General features: G+C 33.1%; 1 protein-coding gene across 2 annotated transcripts in view; it reads left to right on the plus strand.

Annotated features, from left to right (window-relative positions):
• The window catches only part of Glra3 (glycine receptor alpha 3), a 170,744-nt gene that overhangs the window by 35,652 nt on the left and 113,777 nt on the right, over window positions 1-21,315 (plus strand). For both annotated transcript variants that reach the window (XM_027927103.3, XM_027927105.3), the window contains exon 2: window positions 8,594-8,721. In XM_027927103.3, coding sequence (XP_027782904.3) covers window positions 8,594-8,721 — 128 coding nt within the window. The remainder of the gene's footprint in view (window positions 1-8,593; window positions 8,722-21,315) is intronic.

The raw sequence follows: 21,315 nt of genomic DNA on the forward strand, positions 1-21,315 counted from the left end.
CTCTTTAAAATAATAAACATATTTCATTGGTATATTACCTAGTAACTAGAAACAAGATCCCAGTAGACCATCATTTTTTTTTAATCTCCAAAGGTGTTCTAGAAAAGTCCTTTTATATTCTCCTACTTTGGTCTCCTTTTTAATAATTAATGTCAAGCAATCAACTTAAGATCTGCTTCACTGCTAATGTCTCCACTGCAATGATTCCTTTTCTAAGACAGTATACTTTAGTTTGAAATACTTAAAATGACACATATTCCCAGATGGCCCCATTTCCCCTTAGTTCTCCTTACAATGAAGCATAAAGAAATGGATAGAATGGTCATATTTTCTATTCTGTATCTTATTTTTCAAATGAGGGCTTGTGTTTTTATAATTCAGAAAGTCCAAGGTACTAATAACTGTATTTTTTTTACAAGGAATTATAAATACACAGGAGTGTGGTTCATAGAGCCATAGATTTTGCAGTAAACTCTCTCATTCTAAACATTCTCTGCTTCAGGAATCTGGACAGTGGTTTGTTCCTCACCAGTGACCCTCCCTCTGTACAAATCAATTCATGAAAATGGATGCACACAGGTTTGTGGCTACATGTGCATGATCTATCTCAAACCTACATTGTTCTCAGCTACACCCCCCATATTTTCTCTCATAATTTTAAGGTTGAGATAGCAAAGAAGAATGGGTATTGATGGTTATATTAAAAGTCTTTGTAAAAGCATCTATATTTAGTGGTTATTCTGTCCTCCAAAATACATACATACATACATATATATATATAGACAGATAGATATAAATATATAGATATATAGATATCTATATTTACCTCTTATTGAATATTCTTGATAAATTTTTATATTCTATTCCCATACTTAAATGAATAGATTTTGCCAGTGTTTAAGAATTTAAAGTCTCTGAACTTTCAAATAACACATCTCTAAATAAACAATATGTAAAATACTTATGTGAAAAAATTCATTGATGGGAATGTGTTCAAGCCCACACAAATTTCTAAGAAAAGTTAATAGTAACTGAAATTTTTGTTAAAGCATAGAAAAGTAGAGCCAAGTGTGGGAGGGAAGCTAATTAACATAGATTTTGAGAAGATTTAAAAATAAAAGACTGTTCTAAAAGACTCAAAGCTGTTTCTTTCAAAAGTCGTGATCATGGGTAATTTGCTAACCATCATAGTAACTTTCTATAAATATTCTAGTTTTGTTTAAACTCAGTGATTTAGCAAAAAAGAAAAAAGAGGTCTTGATGATAGTTTTTTCATTCAGAGTCCATTATAAATTAGTCTTAAATGTCTTCCCACTGTCTCCCCTACTCTGAGTTAAAAAACTGAAAAAAAACCCTATATGCATGTAAGATATTGTTGTCTATTTAAAAGTTTGTATAAGAGTCAAGATTGGTTATAAGAAGCCTTATACCATGTATTTATGACAAGGAAGAAATTCTCTTAAATGACTTCTATTCTCTTAGGGCCGTCTACTAATATTCACATGGTGCAAGGCTTAGATATTACTGTAAGAGGAACTAAAGTTTTAAGAAAAATTTATCAGAACAAAAATTATTGTTGTCAAGAAATCTTACTATGTATTCAAAGCCTCTACCCCTTTCAGAAAAGGAAGGGACAGACTATGTACAAATGCTTTGTATACAATGATTCAATGTAATTTTGCTGATAAAAATTCCTTCTGAGTTGAAATTGAGAATATTTAAAAATAAAATCAATCACCTATAAGTAATTGGATGGCTTCAAGTCATTAGTAACTTCAGGCAGCAACAAAAAAAATATCAAAAGTGTGTGGCTTATAAATGACAGATTTTTTTTTTCTCACAGTTCTGAAAACTGAGAAATCTAACACCAAAGCACAGAAAAATTAGGTGTGGTAAAGTCTTGCTTTCTGGTTCATTGACTACTGTCTTTTCACTGTTACCTTATACAGTGGGAGGGACCAGACAGATTGCCTGGATCTCTTTTATAAGGACACTTATCCCATTCATGAGTACTATGCCCTGTGACCTAATCACCTCCCAAAGGCCTACTTATTACCAATACCTTGAAGGTTAGTAGTATATGAAATTTAGGGAGACACATTCAGACCATAATAACTAATAAAGAAAACTGGAATATTTCTCTGCTCAGAAGTTTCTCATATTTTATGTGTATCAATATGCAGGTCTTGGTTTTGAATTGTTATTATAAAACATGAAGATTTTGTTCACATTATAGGAAAAAACAATAACCTGATAAATTTTTCGACTGTCATCTATTTTTTCAGTGCCTGCTAATTTCCCAAAGAGACCAACTAGAGGGCTGGGGATGTGGCTCAAGCGGTAGCGCACTCACCTGGCATGCGTGCGGCCCGGGTTCGATCCTCAGCACCACATACAAACAAAGATGTTGTGTCCGCCAAATACTAAAAAATAAATATTAAAATTAAAAGAAAAAAAAGAGACCAACTAGAGCAGTCTACTTAACTGTGAACACTTTAAAGCTTTACATTTAAGTTATTTACACTTTACTAAGACGTACAGTGATATATATTTAATAAATTTTACAAAAATGGAAATTTTATTGTTTCAATATTTACCAAATATTTCAAGTGCATTATGGCGTAATGTACTTTATATAAAGCACATAAGTGTGCTTTTATGAATACAGAACTTTTCTCCATTTATAAAAGGCTTATAAAAGCTCATGTGTTGTATTTTAAATTTATCATAATTTCTTCTAATATCCTAGCCCAAAGTGTATTTCATATACTCATCTTAAATCATTAATTATATTAGATTAGTAATTTTATTAATTTATTTTCCATGTCAGAAGAACCATAATTTGTTGTTTAACTTACACTTATAACAAAAATATTTTTAAAATATTCACTTCATATAAAAATAAGATGATTTTGACTATAAAATATATAACAACTCTTAGAAAGAGTAGATCATCTTAATAAGTTTCCTGGTTTGCAATAATACAGCTTACCCTCTAAGATTATTTACCAAAGATATATCTTCCATACTAGCCCATAGTAGACTGAGACAATGATTTTTCATTTCTTAAAGTTACTTTAATTAATAATTGCATAACCAATAAGAATTTATATTACAGTGGAAACAATTTCAACAGTGTATTAGTCATTAAAAAGGTTAAACACTGAGAATATGTGTGTATGTGTATCTTTTACACTTATTTATTCATAATTTCTTTCTCCTTGAAACTCTTTCAAGCACGATGAAGACTCTTTTGCAGACATTGGTAATAGATGCCAAGTAAATAAATGAGCTTCCATTATGTGCTTTATCAAATAGATTTTCATATATTCCCATCATTGATGAATCAATGTCACAAATAAAAATCCAAATGATGTACTTGGATGTTAATGAATTTGGAGATAAGAATATATTTCAGTGAAATTTTAACAGGACTATATTAGTTCAAATTTCAGGAAAGCACAGTTATTGAACTATCCCAATTATTATTTTTGAAAATATCAACAGAAATGAAATATTATTAAAATATTAATACAAATATTAAATTGTGGATATATTAATTATTTTTTTCATATTTGAAAATATATTTTCAAATACATAATTGCTACTTCCTAAAATCATAAAGTCAAAAAATATCCATAAGTAGAACAATATCATATTAACCACATAAAATCTTTTCATACCTTGACTGTTTGACTCTTTTATCTTAGTGTGGATATCCAGAATTCCAGGGTTTTTTAAGCAACATGATCATTCACTGCAAAAAGTACAAGCATCACATGCCATTAGCTCCCTATCATTACTTGAGTTGGGAGCAATAATTACAGAAAAAAAAAATTTAAAAATAATTATAGGTATTATAGGTAGTTGGGATAAAATATCCTTTTACTTATGAAAAAAGATATTTTTAATTTCTACAGAAAAAAATATTTTCTGATGAAATCTCTATAGGCACTATTGAAATTTTTTAATACACTATTCCTCATATGGATTCAAATATCAAATTATTAAAATATCTCTTTGTAAAGTATGTATAATTTCTTAGTATGAGAATGAAAGTAGTGATTTAGGTTGGTTTACAAAATCCATTTTAAGATTGATGTTAGAATGCAATATTTGAAAAATTATTATAAAAGTGAGTCAATAAAAACTATTAGTAAAAGACAAGACTTTTTGGAAGGTAAGCACTGTATGAGAGCATGGGATTTTATTGAAAATTAAAATTTAGCATTTATTTACCTAAAGAAATAAAATTTCATTTTGTCAGCATTGTTGGAGATACCGTGAATCTTAATTCCATTTACTTCTTCATCATTTGTTTCTTTATCATGCTTTACACTATTTAATATATCTTTAAAAAAAAGTGAAGCTAAATTTAGCAACACTTGCTGTATTGATATTAATATTCTCTATTTATCCTTCTCACTTTCTCTTTCTCAAAATAAATAGCTGGAATTATTGCTTTATTACTGCCAACAGAGTAACAATCACACAAAATATTTACTGATATTCATTCTAGTTTTTGAATATTCATTATTGTGAAACCTGCAAAGAAATCTCTGTATCCTTGCTTTTAAAATCAAATCTTAACATTACTTATGAAAAAGGATATTTTTAAGTTCTACAAAACAGTATTATTGGAAGTAGTTGATACTATAGGAATAAATAATATTATCCAGACAGGAAAGGAGCTCCATGGCTGAGCAGTGAGGCGCATAATTCTTTAACACAAAATATAATAAATCAAATATGAAAAGAATTCTATCTAGGATGACGTTTGGGGGTTGATACCAGTAAAAAAAACAGTGAAGTAAGGACATTTGTAAATTCTCTCCTTCATAAATGCAGTGAGAAAACTGATAAAAATCAACTTTTTCAGAACTCTAGTGATTAACTATCAGGATGAAATAATCCATGAAGAAGTTTAATCATAAAAACATCTAACTCTTGGTAAGAACCATGGGATTTGTGGCATTATAACTTGCTCAATTCTTATTCTCCACTCTCTGCAGCTCCATGATTACAATGTAAACCAATAGCACTCAATCACAAAACATAACAGCAACTTGGAAGCCACAACAAGTGGCAGAGAAGAGCTAAGGAGTTTGAAATTTCTCTTTCTCTCCCCCACCAACCGCATGCCCCAGCACCCCCACCCCACACTCCCACACACACACCCTCTGCACTATAATTGTCATTATTAGTCCTTTCTGGAGGTTCTCTAGAAAAACTCACTTGCAAGGCTGTTTTTATTCAACCTAATTTAAAACTCAACAACTGCAAAAGGACTTTTTTTCTGGATCCATTTATCAAAAACATTTAAAGACAATTTTTTAATTTCACAGGTGCCTAAGTCAATTGTGTAACAAGAAGGACAAGCAACAAACTAACCAAAATCTTAAAAGGAAAAACAAGGGAATAATATATAAGCTCCATATATTTCTTGGCATCTAGAAGGCCAATATATGTATAGGGTTTTGAACATGCCCAGGGTTATTATGCCCCTGAAATTCACATGCAAATGTGACTTTATTTGGAAATTGGGTTGTTAGGATAAAATGAGATCATGTTGGTGGTCCCTAATGCAATGTGACTGTTATTCTTACAAGAAGAGGAAATGAGGATAGACACACAGAGGAAGTCTATTTGAAAAAATAAACAGAATGTGGCTTTCTATAAACCAAGGAGGGAGACCCTTAAAAGAAACAGATCATAGGGACACCTCCATCTTAGACTTCTAGTCTCCAGAATCATGAGTTTAAGCCACTTTGTGGGTGATACTTTGTATGGCCTTCCTAACAAACTAATATACGAGAATTAAATGCATGCTGAGGAAAGAGCAAGAACACCCTTTCAACTCTGGTTGTTTGTTAGGCCCTGTGCAAGTGGAAGTAAAGGTTAAAGCAAATTAGTCAACTGCTCATGAACACAGAAGCCCAGCAATACTGGAAGACAGTGGTCTAAGAATTTAAGAAAATCCCTTTCTAATTATTAGCTGATATTTTTTTAAATTTTTTTATTTGTTTTAATTAGTTACACATGATAGTACAATAATCTTGTTAAGCTAAGCAAGAAGATATCCCTACAATTGCATATAATAAAAACCTATTTTTAAAAAAGCAACAACAACAATCTCAGGAAGAAGGGGAGTATGATCTCCAGAATTTCCACAAAATGGCCTGTTTTCAATAAATAGTTATAAGATATTAAAGAAACAATACTCAGGAAGAAAAGCAACCGATACTTACCTGAGGCAGCAAAGGCACTGGAATTACTATACAAACATTTAAATTAGCTATTTATAATGCATTTAAAGAATTAAAAGAAACCATGTCCAAATAACTAAAAAGAAAATACAGTAAAATCTCAGTAAATATTTATATACCATATTTTCTCTATCCATTATTCATCTGTTGCTGGACATCTAAAAAAAAACCTCACCAAATAGAAATGATTAACAAAGAGACAGGAATTATAGAAAAAAAATAAAAATAATAATTCTGGGGTGGTGGAAAGTAGAGTAACTGAAATGAAAAATTTACTAGAAGGCTGGTATTTGCCTCTTATGAATGCTACAACAAATTATCAACAGAAATTTATCCTTTCATTCCTTCAAAAATCTGAATTCAGTTTACTGGGCTCAAAAACAAGGTAAGTAGGCCCTCCCTCTCTCTGGAGGCTCTAAGGAGAATCCATTCCTCATCTCTTCTAGTTTCTGAGGGTTGCTGGCATTCCTTGGCTGTAGTACATCACTACAATTTCTGCCTCCATTGTCACATTATCTTTCCTTTTCTACCTCATGTCAAACATATCTCTGCTTCCCCCTTATGGAAGATTGAACTGCATAACTCATCTCTCCAGGACACAGTGTGAGGGATTTCAGCTTAATATACATAGTCATCTATTATTTTGAATGGGAGAGGCACAGCATTATTGACTCTGATTCAGGAAAACAGGGTATTTTCAATGATTGGAGAATGTAGAAGTTAATCATCTGGTTACTGAAAGGAGGAATTCTAAAAGAAAATAGAGGATACCATTTAGATGCAGCAATATGTAGCTATGAGAGCTCTAACAATGCTTTTCTGCAGTATATTCTTGAGCCATTGAATATGAACAATTATTATGTTTAATAGGCTAGGAAGAAGTTACTTAAAACCAGAGAGTACAGAAAAGTTCTAGAGTCATTGAGAAGATAATAAATAGGCTTTTTCTTTTATTTTTATGATTTTTTTGCGTTAGAAAAAGAGCTTACAAGTGAGCACAATGACAAGGAATTGGACAATCGGTAATATGGAACCAACACAAAAAGAAGTGAAGCTTCTGTAGGGAAGAAAGCTAGGATGACAGAATGAGAATCACTGAGGAGAGGACTGATTTAGAGTGCCCAGAACTAGGTATAACCACCAGATAATGCAATAGCTAATAAATACTGTTTTTATAATACTGTTTTCAGAAATATTCTCCCATCACTGAAAATGAATTTTAGAGTTCCCTATAAATCACTGCATATACCTGTGAAGTAGAAGATTAATGGAAATGCTCTAAAGCCCATTTTCCTACTCACTAAAATTCTTGCAGGAGAATTATAAGAAATTTAATAATCAGTGCTATGATAATATGTGAACAAAGTGGTACAATGTTCGAGTTGAGTAACCGCAGATGGTTGTGATGATTGATGATCTCTAGGAAGCAACATCAACTTGAATACATGATTTCCAAACTCCATTCTTGGATACAGAAAGTCAGGTTTACTTTTCTGAGCAAAGTCTGTGGATAAAACAATCATTTGATCTCAGTCAGTAGGCCCAGGCCTTCTTTCGACCACCCTATATGTATGAGGAGCTAGACAGTGGTGCAATTACACTATGGGTTTCTAAGAAGAACAAATGCATACAAAGGAAAATGTCTAAATTTTTAAAAATAGAGGAAAACTAGGAGTTTAAAAACTCCTAGACAAAGTTTCTAATCTTATAATATCCAAGGGCTCAAATCACATTTAATGCAATTTTCCAATCTTAACACCACACTAATTCTAGATCTGAAGAAAATGTACTACAGCTTAATGGCACACAAGTGAAAGTCGAATGAATTTAACTGGGTGTATTACTAACATAGGAAGCATTTAATTGAAGAAAAGAATATTACTGTTTCATATGTTGTACAAAAGTTTTACTACTGCTGAGAAAAATTCACCAAACCTAAAATGTGATTTTTTTACCCTCAATAAAGCAAGGATTATTATTCATAGCTGAATTTTTATATTTTCTTTCACCTGAAATACTAACTCAAGTTTGAGAAAGTACAGATTTTGAAAGATTAATAATTTATTATTGAAAGTAGACTTTGTTTTAGGATTTAACACAAAACAGTACTACTTCTGATGGTTTAACTGAATATATATGAAAATTTCTAAGCACTGATTGTAAATCCAAATATAAATGTGTCATTATAGTAATATCCACTATATGGTATTTAAAGTTCTTTTTATTGTCAAAGTATTTTTTGCTTAACATTTAAAAAAAATTTTATAGGTAGCAGCTGTTAGAAAGACTTCATTTTGTAAAGTCTATCATTTTGTTCTCACTTGCAGTTTGGTTGCTACAAAGGAAACAAATAGTGCAAGATCTCGAAGTACTCCAATGTCACCATCTGACTTTCTGGATAAATTAATGGGGAGGACATCAGGGTATGATGCAAGAATCAGACCTAATTTTAAAGGTAAATATTCTGTTTACTACTTCAGTTATATTTTTCTAAAATATGTTTAAATAAATTTGAAAATTTATTTCACCAGAAATTCTAATGCTTATTTCCAATAATCATTCAAATACAGGTGTCCTGAAAGAAGAAATCTAATTTCATGTACAAAGCTATCATCATGTGCTTTCTATGAACCAACAGTGTTTTCCCCCTAATAGTTATAATATTTATTGTGTTGACCATTTATTTTAGGAGCATATATGTATGTACATATTTGTTATTTATCTATTATATCACTAACTGGCATAAAAGTATCTTTTAAGACCCAGTAATAAACTTCCCTCCCACCCTCTTTTTTTTTCTGTGTTGGTGTTCCAATGCAGGGCCTCACACATGCTCAGAAAGGGCCCTATCTCCAGTCACTTCTCACCTTTTTAATTCCCCATAATACAGAACTCTATATTGTAGAGAATCAGTTGTTTTTTGTTTTTGTTTTTTTAATTTACTTACTGGAGAAGGGAATAGATAATTAAAAGCCGCAGATATTATTTAAAACATAAGGCTACCTACTAAATATTTCACCTGAATTTCTAGGAAGAAAGGTAAACGTCAACTTAAGGAGTACCACTTTTTTTGTTGTTGTTGTTTAATATAATGGTGAGCATATTTATACTAGCTGTATGTGACCTATCTAGATCTGTAATATATCCTAGAATTTAATTTTAGGATAAAGATAAGAAAACTGCCTCCATGCCACAATTTACTTAATCTATTTTCAATGTTACTCTAATAAACAGAGAAAATAAGTTATACAAATACATACATGGAATTCAGGTAAGATTTTTCATTCCTGAAGGTTAAAAAAAAATGTTGTCTACAATTACTATACTTTGTTCTTATAAAAGAAAAATATAAATATAAAAGAATTTCTTAGTAGTGTTATAAGATTAATTAGCAAGGAATAATAAATATTAAGAATGGGTAGCAAAAGAAAAGAGGAGCAAAATTTGTTAATTTATGAGTCAACAATGAGATGGATTGCTTCGAATTTCAAAATGAGTTTCACATTTAAATTGTAGATTGTATCTTTTGGTTTTTAAGCTTTCACCCATAAATCATGGAAGGAAAACACTGAGCCTGTGAGAAAATAGTATAACTTATGGGGATATAACTTACAAATGAAAACAAAAAATTTCAGAATTACAATGTTTTTCAAATTGAGAGAAAGCAGTATCTTAGTCATTAGGTTCTGAATTTTGAACAGATCTTGAGAACACAGATAGCTGTCATATGAGTAAACCACAAGAAACATAATTAGTAATTAGTGGATTCATTATGGTGACTCTACATTAAATGATTCAGAAATACTGCTTACTTTTTCCTGAACATTAAAGAGGAAAATTCATTGTTTTTAAATTTCTGTGAATTTTTAAAAATCTTATAAATACCCACAACAGATACTTTAACAAAAATGAAGATAAGTTATTAAACACACAACAGTGGCCCTGTGCCTTGGCCTTTCTCTTATGAAATTTAGTTCTATTTTATTATTTCAATAACTTAATACATAAAAGAAAATTTGAGTCATTTTAAAATGTGATTCATTATTACTATTTATTCATGAGACCAGTAATGGAATATATACAAGGATTTGATCTTTCCTTAAATAAGTATTAATTCCTTTTTTAGTAAAAGTATATTCCTGGGGCTGGGGATGAGGTTCAAGCGGTAGCGCTTGCCTGGCATGTGTGTGGCCCGGGTTCGATCCTCAGCACCACATACAAACAAAGATGTTGTGTCCGCCGAAAACTAAAAAATAAATAAATAAATATTAAAAAATTCTGTCTCTCTCTCCCTCTCTCTTAAAAAAAAAAAAAGTATATTCCTAAAAACAAGCTGATAGCTATGCCAGTTCAAAAGTGGTTTTTTCTTATTATTAAGATTCTATTCTTTAGGATCCTTAAAAAAAGAAGAAAAGAAGATGTTTTCTTTGCTAATAGACAGTCTCTTCAATAAATGATGCTAGGAAAAAAATGTTTTCTTTCTGTCACATTTTTAAGGTACTCTTGATATAAAGAAAACAAATATATGTTACCTTTGATTAACAAAATATTAACATCAAATATAGAAATAATTTAGTGCATTAGTTTATGTTTATATTGCCTTTTAATCTTTTGCCAAGAATCGGACATTGCTGACTTTAAAACACTCATAACTCCACTTCCAAATTAAGTATATTCAACACTTTTATTGAAAAAAATCATATTATTTTGACCATAATTTCACTGTTCACTATTAAAATATAAATGAAATATTCTGTATATATTTTCTCCTTATGCCTAATAAAAATATTTAAATATTAACAAACTATATCAAATACTGCACCCAAGATGATTAGATGAAAGGAGGCAAGAAAGATCAGTTTTTCTTGTGATGCATCTTATCTCACTGAACAAAAAGATCATCAAACATACAAACATGAACTGTAAAACCTATTCTCCTGATAATATTTAAACCATTATCTGTGTTCCCAAGACTAAAACTATAATGTCCTGTGTCATATGGATTGACTTTCCCTATATCAACTTTTTGAAGGAACTTAGCTAATTAAATTAATTGAAAATGAGTATTATACATTAGTTCCCTTCCAATTAGTTAATACAGTGAATTAAAATTATGAGACTAGGAGTATGTAAACCACCATATGATCCAACTATCCTATCCTATTCCTTGGTTTTTATCCAAAAGAACTAAAATCAGCATATTTTGGTGATACAGACACATCATTTTTATAATAGCACATTTCACAATAGCCAATTTATGGAACCAGGTACCAATTTAGCCATAAATTAGAATGAAATTACAGAGCATTTACTGGTAAATGGATGGAACTGGAGAGTGACATGCTAAGTGAAATAAACCAGACTCAGAAAGTCAAGGGTTGATTGTTTTCTCTCATTTGCATAAGCTACAACAATAGAAGGGGTTAAAAATGGTGAGTTCCATGAAAATGGAAGGGAGATCCCTGGACTACAGGAAGAGGATACAGGGAAAGGGAGGAAGAATGGGAAAAGGGAGAAACTGCAGAATGAAACTGATTAAACCATGATAAGTACATATATGAAAATACCACACTTAACCTTTTTCTATATCTACAGAACACCAGCTTTAAAAAACAATAAAGAGAAGGAAGACCAGTAGAGTAGAGGAAGGGGAAATACATTCCCTTAAATATGTTTATATAAGTATAAATATATGCATGATTATGTCAAAGTGAAGCCCACTATTATGTATAACTATAATGAGCTAATAAAAACATTTAAAAATAGTTTAATGGCATGTATATCATTACACTATTGTATTGTATTATAATATTATATTAGTGTGAACGTTTTTTAATTGTTTCCATACCACTTAAAGTGACAGTCTCTTCAATAAATGATGCTAGGAAAAATGGATATCCACATGTAGAAAAATTAAACTAGATCACTTTCTCCCACCATAAACAAAAATCAATTAAAATGGATTAAAGACTTCATGCAAGCCAGAGATTATGAAACTACTAGTAGAAAATAGGAGAAATATATTAGGACACAGAAATTGGCAAGAATAATTCAGATAAGATCCCAAAAATACAGGGGTGGAGGGAGCAAGCAGACACAATATAACAAACTAAACATCTTTTTAGCAAAGGAAACAATTAACTAAGGTAAAGAAGCAACCTACACAATGTGAGAAAATATATGCAAACTAAACATCTGATATGGGATTCATATATGTAACATATAAGGAATTCAACAATGGAAGAATAAAAACAATTGAAAATTAGCAATAGACCTAAATGGTCATTTCTTCAAAGAATATACACAAATGGCCAACATTTATATGAAAAAGTACTCAACATCACTAATTATTAGGAAAATGCATATCAAAATCATAAGGTATTACCACTCTAATTAAAATTCTATTATCAAAAATACAAATGGTAACAAATGTTAACAAAGATGTAAACATACTCTATATTCTGTTGGTGGAATGTGAAGTTAATACAGCCATTACAGAAAACAGTATGGAGTTTCCTCAAAAAATTAAAAACAGAACCGCCTTATAATATAGTAAGCTCACTACACAGTATATATCAATCCAAAGAAAATGAATGCAGTATGTTGAAGAGACACTTGCATTCCCATTTTTACTGCAGCACTGTTCACAGTAGCACTATTCTTAAGAAATGGAATCAACCTAAGTGTCCATCAGCTGATAAATGGATATAGAAAATGTAGTACATACACACCATGGAATACATCCAGCCGTGACAATGCAGATGAACTAAAGAATGTTATGTTAGCTAAATAAGTCAGATATAGAAAGACAAATAATGCATTATCTCACTTCTATGTGTAAATGTAAAAAGTTGATTTCATAAATGTTGATGGTAGAATAGTGATTACCAGAGGCTAGTAAGGGTAGGGGTAGAGTGGGGAAAGACTAGTCAGTGAGTACTAAGTTAGATAGAAAAATAAATTCTGGTGACTATAGATGATAACATACTGTATATTTAAAATAAACTAGAAAAATAATTTTGAATGTTTTTACTACAAATCAAAGATAAATGTTTGAGGAGATAGATATGCCTAGTGGGATTGACCATTGCACAATGTATAAATAGTTGAAATATCATATGATAGCCGTAAATATGTACAGTTTTTATGTGTCAATTAAAAACAATTAATAAATAAATGGGTAATGTTAGCTGAATAATTTTTAAAAGAATAATAAGGAATAGTACATAGAATATATATATATATATATATATATATATATATATATATATATATATATATACATACACATATATATAAAATATATTAAAATAAATTAAATGCTTTGGTCCTCACTTCTTCATGGATTAAAGATGTTTTTTTTTTTTGTTTTTTTTTTAATTTTTTATTGTTGGCTGTTCAAAACATTACATAGTTCTTGATATATCATATTTCACAATTTGATTCAAGTGGGTTATGAGCTCCCATTTTTACCCCATATACAGATTGCAGAATCACATCAGTTACACATCCATTGATTTACATATTGCCATACTAGTGTCTGTTGTATTCTGCTGCCTTTCCTATCCTCTACTATCGCCCCTCCCCTCCCCTCCCCTCCCCTCTTCTCTCTCTGCCCCCTCTACTGACATTCGTTTGTCCCCCTTGTATTATTTTTCCCCTTCCCCTCACTTCCTCTTGTATGTACTTTTGTATAAATCTGAGGGTCTCCTTCCATTTCCATGCATTTTCCCTTCTCTCTCCCTTTCCCTCCCACCTCTCATCCCTGTTTAATGTTAATCTTCTTCTCATGCTCTTCGACCCTACTCTGTTCTTAGTTACTCTCCTTATATCAAATAAGACATTTGGCATTTGTTTTTTAGGGATTGGCTAGCTTCACTTAGCATAATCTGCTCTAATGCCATCCATTTCGCTGTAAATTCTATGATTTTGTCATTTTTTAATGCAGAGTAATACTCCATTGTGTATAAATGCCACATTTTTTTTATCCATTCATCCATTGAAGGGCATCTAGGTTGGTTCCACAGTCTAGCTATTGTGAATTGTGCTGCTATGAACATCGATGTAGCAGTGTCCCTGTAGCATGCTCTTTATAGGTCTTTAGGGAATAGACCGAGAAGGGGAATAGCTGGGTCAAATGGTGGCTCCATTCCCAGCTTTCCAAGAAATCTCCATACTGCTTTCCAAATTGGCTGCACCAATTTGCAGTCCCACCAGCAATGTACAAGTGTACCCTTTTCCCCACATCCTCGCCAGCACTTCTTGTTGTTTGACTTCATAATGGCTGCCAATCTAACTGGAGTGAGATGGTATCTTAGGGTGGTTTTGATTTGAATTTCTCTGACTGCTAGAGATGGTGAGCATTTTTTCATGTACTTGTTGATTGATTGTATGTCCTCCTCTGAGAAGTGTCTGTTCAGGTCCTTGGCCCATTTGTTGATTGGGTTGTTTGTTCTCTTATTGTCTAATTTTTTGAGTTCTTTATATACTCTGGATATTAGGGCTCTATCTGAAGTGTGAGGAGTAAAGATTTGTTCCCAGGATGTAGGCTCTCTATTTACCTCTCTTATTGTATCTTTTGCTGAGAAAAAAACTTTTTAGTTTGAGTAAGTCCCATTTGTTGATTCTAGTTATTAACTTTTGTGCTATGGGTGTCCTATTGAGGAATTTGGAGCCCGACCCCACAGTATGTAGATCGTAGCCAACTTTTTCTTCTATCAGACGGCGTGTCTCTGATTTGATATCAAGCTCCTTGATCCATTTTGAATTAACTTTTGTGCATGGCGAGAGAAAGGGATTCAGTTTCATTTTGTTGCATATGGATTTCCAGTTTTCCCAGCACCATTTGTTGAAGATGCTATCCTTCCTCCATTGCATGCTTTTAGCCCCTTTATCAAATATAAGATAGTTGTAGTTTTGTGGATTGGTTTCTGTGTCCTCTATTCTGTACCATAGGTCCACCCGCCTGTTTTGGTACCAGTACCATGCTGTTTTTGTTACTATTGCTCTGTAGTATAGTTTGAAGTCTGGTATCGCTATACCGCCTGATTCACACTTCCTGCTTAGCATTGTTTTTGCTATTCTGGGTCGTTTATTTTTCCATATGAATTTCATGATTGCTTTCTCTATTTCTACAAGAAATGCCGTTGGGATTTTGATTGGCATTGCATTAAACCTATAGAGAACTTTTGGTAATATCGCCATTTTGATGATGTTAGTTCTGCCTATCCATGAACAGGGTATATTTTTCCATCTTCTAAGATCTTCTTCTATTTCTCTCTTTAGGGTTCTGTAGTTTTCATTGTATAAGTCTTTCACCTCTTTTGTTAGGTTGATTCCCAAGTATTTTATTTTTTTTTGAAGATATTGTGAATGGAGTGGTTGTCCTCATTTCCATTTCAGAGGATTTGTCGCTGATATACAGGAATGCCTTTGATTTATGCGTGTTGATTTTATATCCTGCCACTTTGCTGAATTCATTAATTAGCTCTAATAGTTTCTTTGTAGACCCTTTTGGGTCTGCTAGGTATAGAATCATGTCATCTGCAAATAGTGATAATTTAAGTTCTTCTTTTCCTATTTTGATGCCTTTAATTTCTTTCGTCTGTCTAATTGCTCTGGCCAGTGTTTCGAGAACTATGTTGAACAGAAGTGGTGAGAGAGGGCATCCCTGTCTTGTTCCAGATTTTAGAGGGAATACCTTCAATTTTTCTCCATTCAGAATGATGCTAGCCTGAGGCTTAGCATAGATTGCTTTTACAATATTGAGGTATGTTCCTGTTATCCCTAGTTTTTCTAGAGTTTTGAACATAAAGGGATGCTGTACTTTGTCGAATGCTTTTTCCGCATCTATCGAGATGATCATATGGTTCTTATTTTTAAGTCTATTGATGTGGTGAATAATATTTATTGATTTCCGTATATTGAACCAGCCTTGCATCCCAGGGATGAATCCTACTTGATCATGGTGCACAATTTTTTTGATATGTTTTTGTATCCGAGTGGCCAGAATTTTATTGAGGATTTTTGCATCTAGGTTCATTAGAGATATTGGTCTGTAGTTTTCTTTCTTTGAAGTGTCTTTGTCTGGTTTAGGTATCAGGGTGATGTTGGCCTCGTAGAATGAATTTGGAAGTTCTCCCTCTTTTTCTATTTCCCGAAGTAGCTTGAAAAGTATTGGTATTAGTTCCTCTTTAAAGGTTTTGTAAAACTCTGCTGTATACCCATCCGGTTCTGGGCTTTTCTTAGTTGGTAGTCTTTTGATGGTTTCTTCTATTTCCTCAATTGATATTGGTCTGTTTAGGTTGTCTATATCCTCCTGACTCAATCTGGGCAGATCATATGACTTAAGAAATTTATCTATGCCTTCACTATCTTCTAATTTATTGGAGTATAAGGATTCAAAATAATTTTTGATTATCTTCTGTATTTCTGAAGTGTCTGTTGTGATATTGCCTCTTTCATCCCGTATGTTAGTGATTTGAGTTCTCTCTCTTCTTCTCTTCGCTTGCATGGCTAAGGGTCTGTCGATTTTGTTTATTTTTTCAAAGAACCAACTTTTAGTTTTGTCAATTTTTTCAATTGTTTCTTTTGTTTCAATTTCATTAATTTCAGCTCTGATTTTAATTATTTCTTGCCTTCTACTTCTTTTGCTGTTGTTTTGCTCTTCTTTTTCTAGGATTTTGAGATGAAGTATGAGATCATTTATTTGTTGGTTTTTTCTTTTTTTAAGGAATGAACTCCAAGCAATGAATTTTCCTCTTAGAACTGCTTTCAATGTGTCCCATAGATTCCGATATGTTGTGTCTGTGTTTTCATTAATCTCTAAGAATTTTTTAATTTCCTCCTTGATGTCTTCTATAACCCATTGATCATTCAGTAACCTATTGTTCATTCTCCAAGTGATGTATTCTTTTTCCTTCCTTCTTTTATCGTTGATTTTCAGTTACATTCCATTATGATCAGATAGGATGCATGGTATTATCTCTACTCCTTTATATTGTCTAAGAGTTTCCCTGTGACATAATATATGATCTATTTTTGAGAAGGATCCATGTGCTGCTGAGAAAAAAGTGTAACTGTTTGATGTTGGGTGGTATATTCTATATATGTCAATTAAGTCTAGGTTATTAATTGTGTTATTGAGTTCTATAGTTTCCTTATTCAACTTTTGTTTGGAAGATCTTTCCAGTGGTGATAGAGGTGTGTTGAAGTCTCCCATGATTATTGTATGGTGGTCTATTAGACTCTTGAACTTGAGAAGAGTTTGTTTGATGAACATAGCTGCACCATTGTTTGGGGCATATATATTTATGATTGTTATGTCTTGTTGGTGTATGGTTCCCTTGAGCAGTATGTAGTGTCCCTCTTTATCCCTTTTGATTAACTTTGGCTTGAAATCTATTTTATTTGATATGAGTATGGATACTCCTGCTTGTTTCCGAAGTCCATATGAGTGATATGATTTTTCCCAACCTTTCACCTTCAGCCTATGTATGTCTTTTCCTATCAAATGCGTCTCCTGTAGGCAGCATATTGTTGGGTCTTGTTTTGTGATCCATTCTACTAGCCTGTGTCTCTTGATTGGTGAGTTTAAGCCATTAACATTTAGGGTTATTATTGAGATATGGGTTGTTCTTCCAGCCATATTTGTTTATTTATGTTACTAAACATGGTTTGTTTTATACTTTGATTATTTTCCCCCCTTTAGTGTCCTACCTCCCATTGTTGGTTTTCATTGTTATTTTCCATTTCCTCTTCCTGTAATGTTTTGCCAAGGATGTTTTGAAGTGATGGTTTTCTAGCTGCAAATTCTTTTAACTTTTGTTTATCGTGGAAGGTTTTAATTTCATCTTCCATCCTGAAGCTTAATTTCGCTGGAAACACAATTCTTGGTTGGAACCCATTTTCTTTCAGTGTTTGAAATATGTTATTCCAGGATCTTCTAGCTTTCAGAGTCTGTGTTGAAAGATCAGCTGTTATCCTGATTGGCTTACCCCTAAATGTGATCTGCTTCCTTTCTCTTGTAGCTTTTAAAATTCTCTCCTTATTCTGTATGTTGGACATCTTCATTATAATGTGTCTAGGTGTGGGTCTCTTATGATTTTGCACATTCGGCGTCCTGTAGGCTTCTAGGATTTGGGGTTCTGTCTCATTCTTCAAGTCTGGGAAGTTTTCTCGTATTATTTCATTGAATAGATTGCTCATTCCTTTGGTTTGAAACTCTGTCCCTTCCTGTATCCCAATGACTCTTAAATTTGGTCTCTTGATGTTATCCCATATTTCTTGGATGTTCTGCTCATGGTTTCTTAACAGTCTTGCTGAGCTGTCTATGTTCTTTTCAAGTTGAAATACTTTATCTTCATTGTCTGATGTTCTGTCTTCTAAGTGTTCTACTCTGCTGGTAGTATTCTCAATTGAGTTTTTAAGTTGGCTTATTGCTTCCTGCATTTCTAGGATTTCTGTTTGTTTGTTTTTTATAACCTCTATTTCCCTGTATAGTTGATCTTTTGCTTCTTGGATTTGTTTATGTAATTCATTGTTGAAGTGATCTTTCATTGTCTGATTTTGCTGTCTGATGTCTTCCTTGAGACTCCAGATCATCTGAAGCATGTATATCCTGAATTCTTTATCTGACATTCCATCTGCTGCAGCTATTACCTCTTCTAACGTTGAGTTGACCTGCAATGCTTGTGGTCCTTTCTTTCCTTGTCTCTTCATACTGTTCGCGTTCCTTTCTACTTGGTGAAACTGTTGTGCTATTGAATTTTCCCCTATATATTTATATTGGTCTTGTATAGTTGCAAAGTCTCCCTCGCAGGCGCGGGCGGCGGCTCTGCCCCTCCTCCAATTGTGGCAATGTGCCTACCACGCCAGCAGGCCGGTGGGCCTGCTCTGCCGGTCGGTAGCAGGTCTGCCGACCTTGCAGGCGTGGGCGGCGGCTCTGTCCCTCTGCGGGTCGCTAGGCTTGTTCTGTCGGTGGTCACAGTTCTGCCTACTTTGCAGGCGCAGGCAGCGGCACTGCCCCTCTGCAGGCCTCTGGGGCTGTACTGCCAGTGGGTCGCAGGTCCGCCTACCTTGCAGGCGCGGGGGGGGGGGGGGCGCAGCTCTACCCTTCCTCAGGCCACTGGGCCTGTTCTGTCTCTCGGTTGCAGGTCTGACCTGTTCTGATGGTGGTCACAGTTCCGTCTACCTTGCAGGCGCGCGGGGGAGGGGGCGGCTCTGCCTCTCAGCAGGCCGCTGCTCCTCTTCTGCCGGTGGGTCGCAGGCCCGCCTACCGTGCAGGAGTGATTGGAAGCTCTGCCCCTCCGCGGGCCACTGGGTCTTTTCTGTCAGTGGTCACAGTTCCGCCTACCTGGCAGGCGCGGGGGGTGGGGGGCGGCTCTGCCCCTCAGCAGGCCGCTGGGCCTGTTCTGTGGGTGGTCACAGTTCCCTCTACCTTGCCGGCACAGGGGGAGGGGGCGGCTCTGCCTCTCAGCATTAAAGATGTTAATGACAAAAAAAGAGAAACCTAGCAAATAATTTACCTAGATAATTAATTAGTCCATAGGAAAGTGCTTATCAAATATAAAAGCACTGGAGGTAAAACTGCATGTTAGACCTCCCTGAAATTTATAAATTTTGTAGAAGACAAACATAAAATCTTAATATTGACATTATCAGACAGTTAATGAAAATAAAAAGGAATTTCCAACCTTATTAGCTGTTAGTAAACTACAAGTTATAACAATAATGATATAACATTTTGCCTTTCAAATTATCAGCATTGAAATATAATAATTATTCCAGCCTTGTATACATTATGATGAGGTTTATTTCTGGAATACTAGTTATAGATGTGTGATTGTTTTCATAAATATCTTTATATTGAAAGTGAATTTATCTTATAGGCCTTTTATTAAAAACATAAAATGATGCTATTCAAATGTAACTTTGATTTTATTCTTTTCTTATGTTTTGAATGTAGCCTTTTTTTCTTTCTTTTTTCTCTCTTTTTTTAATTTTTTTTTATTTTTGGTACCAGGGGTGCTTACCCAGTGAGCCACATCTCCAGCCCTTTTTATATTTTATTTTGAGACAGGGTACTGTTAAGTTACTAAGGTTGGCCTTGTGATTGCAATCCTCCTGCCTCAGCCTCCCAAGCCACTGGGATTACAGATAGGTACCACCACATCCATTAGACTTTTTTTTTTATTTAACCAGAATTATATTTGTGTTGCTTTGTGTCAATTCTCTAAGAAATGTATACCTTTTAAAAATCTTACCTCTGCTTAAGATTAAATTTTTTTTAATATTATTAAAATGTTCCATAAAAATATAGGAATAAACATTTCTTAAAGTATCTTAAATTGGTACTTAGCACAAATAGAATAGCCTCTTCTATGAAAAAACATTAGTTTATTAAATAATTAAATATAAATATGAGCTATTTTTAGAAAAAATTACTAAAGGAAATCAAAATAATAGGGTGGCTAACTCACTAACACCATCTTTCTTTTCCATTGGTTAATCTGTTCTCTTCCCTTTTAGAATAGTCTCAATTCATCTTAAAAATTTCTGAGAGTCTGTTTTCTCCAATAAAGATACAGTGCTTTAAAGATAATCTGACAAGAATACAAAAAGCACTTCAAGTTTCTGCTATATCTTAAGTCCTATCAAGCATAATGATTTTTAAAACTATTATAACAAAGGTGTTTAATAATGATAAATTGTTTTAGAAATGATCTGGGAATTAATAAAAAGAATTATCAAGGTTCCATATTCCATTAAACTAGCTAATCAATCAAGAGAAATTAAAGTTTTACAAAAAAATATTATTTCAACAATTGGGGCTTGAGGAGAAATGGTATATATAAAAACAGTCATTTCTTTTTTAAAATATGAAAATAACATCTAAATGTCACCATTTCTTTCTTGTAATTGAAAAATCTTTTTGAAACTCTTGTTTAGGAAAGAACAAAAATGGAAGAGGCACAGTGAGAGATGAGAAGGCACCACATCATTAGGCAGAAACCACAGTCTGTACAGCCCATGGGTCAGCACAATCCAA

The sequence above is a fragment of the Marmota flaviventris genome, chromosome 3, assembly GCF_047511675.1.
Source record: "Marmota flaviventris isolate mMarFla1 chromosome 3, mMarFla1.hap1, whole genome shotgun sequence".
In the NCBI taxonomy this organism is placed as follows: Eukaryota; Metazoa; Chordata; class Mammalia; order Rodentia; family Sciuridae; genus Marmota; species Marmota flaviventris.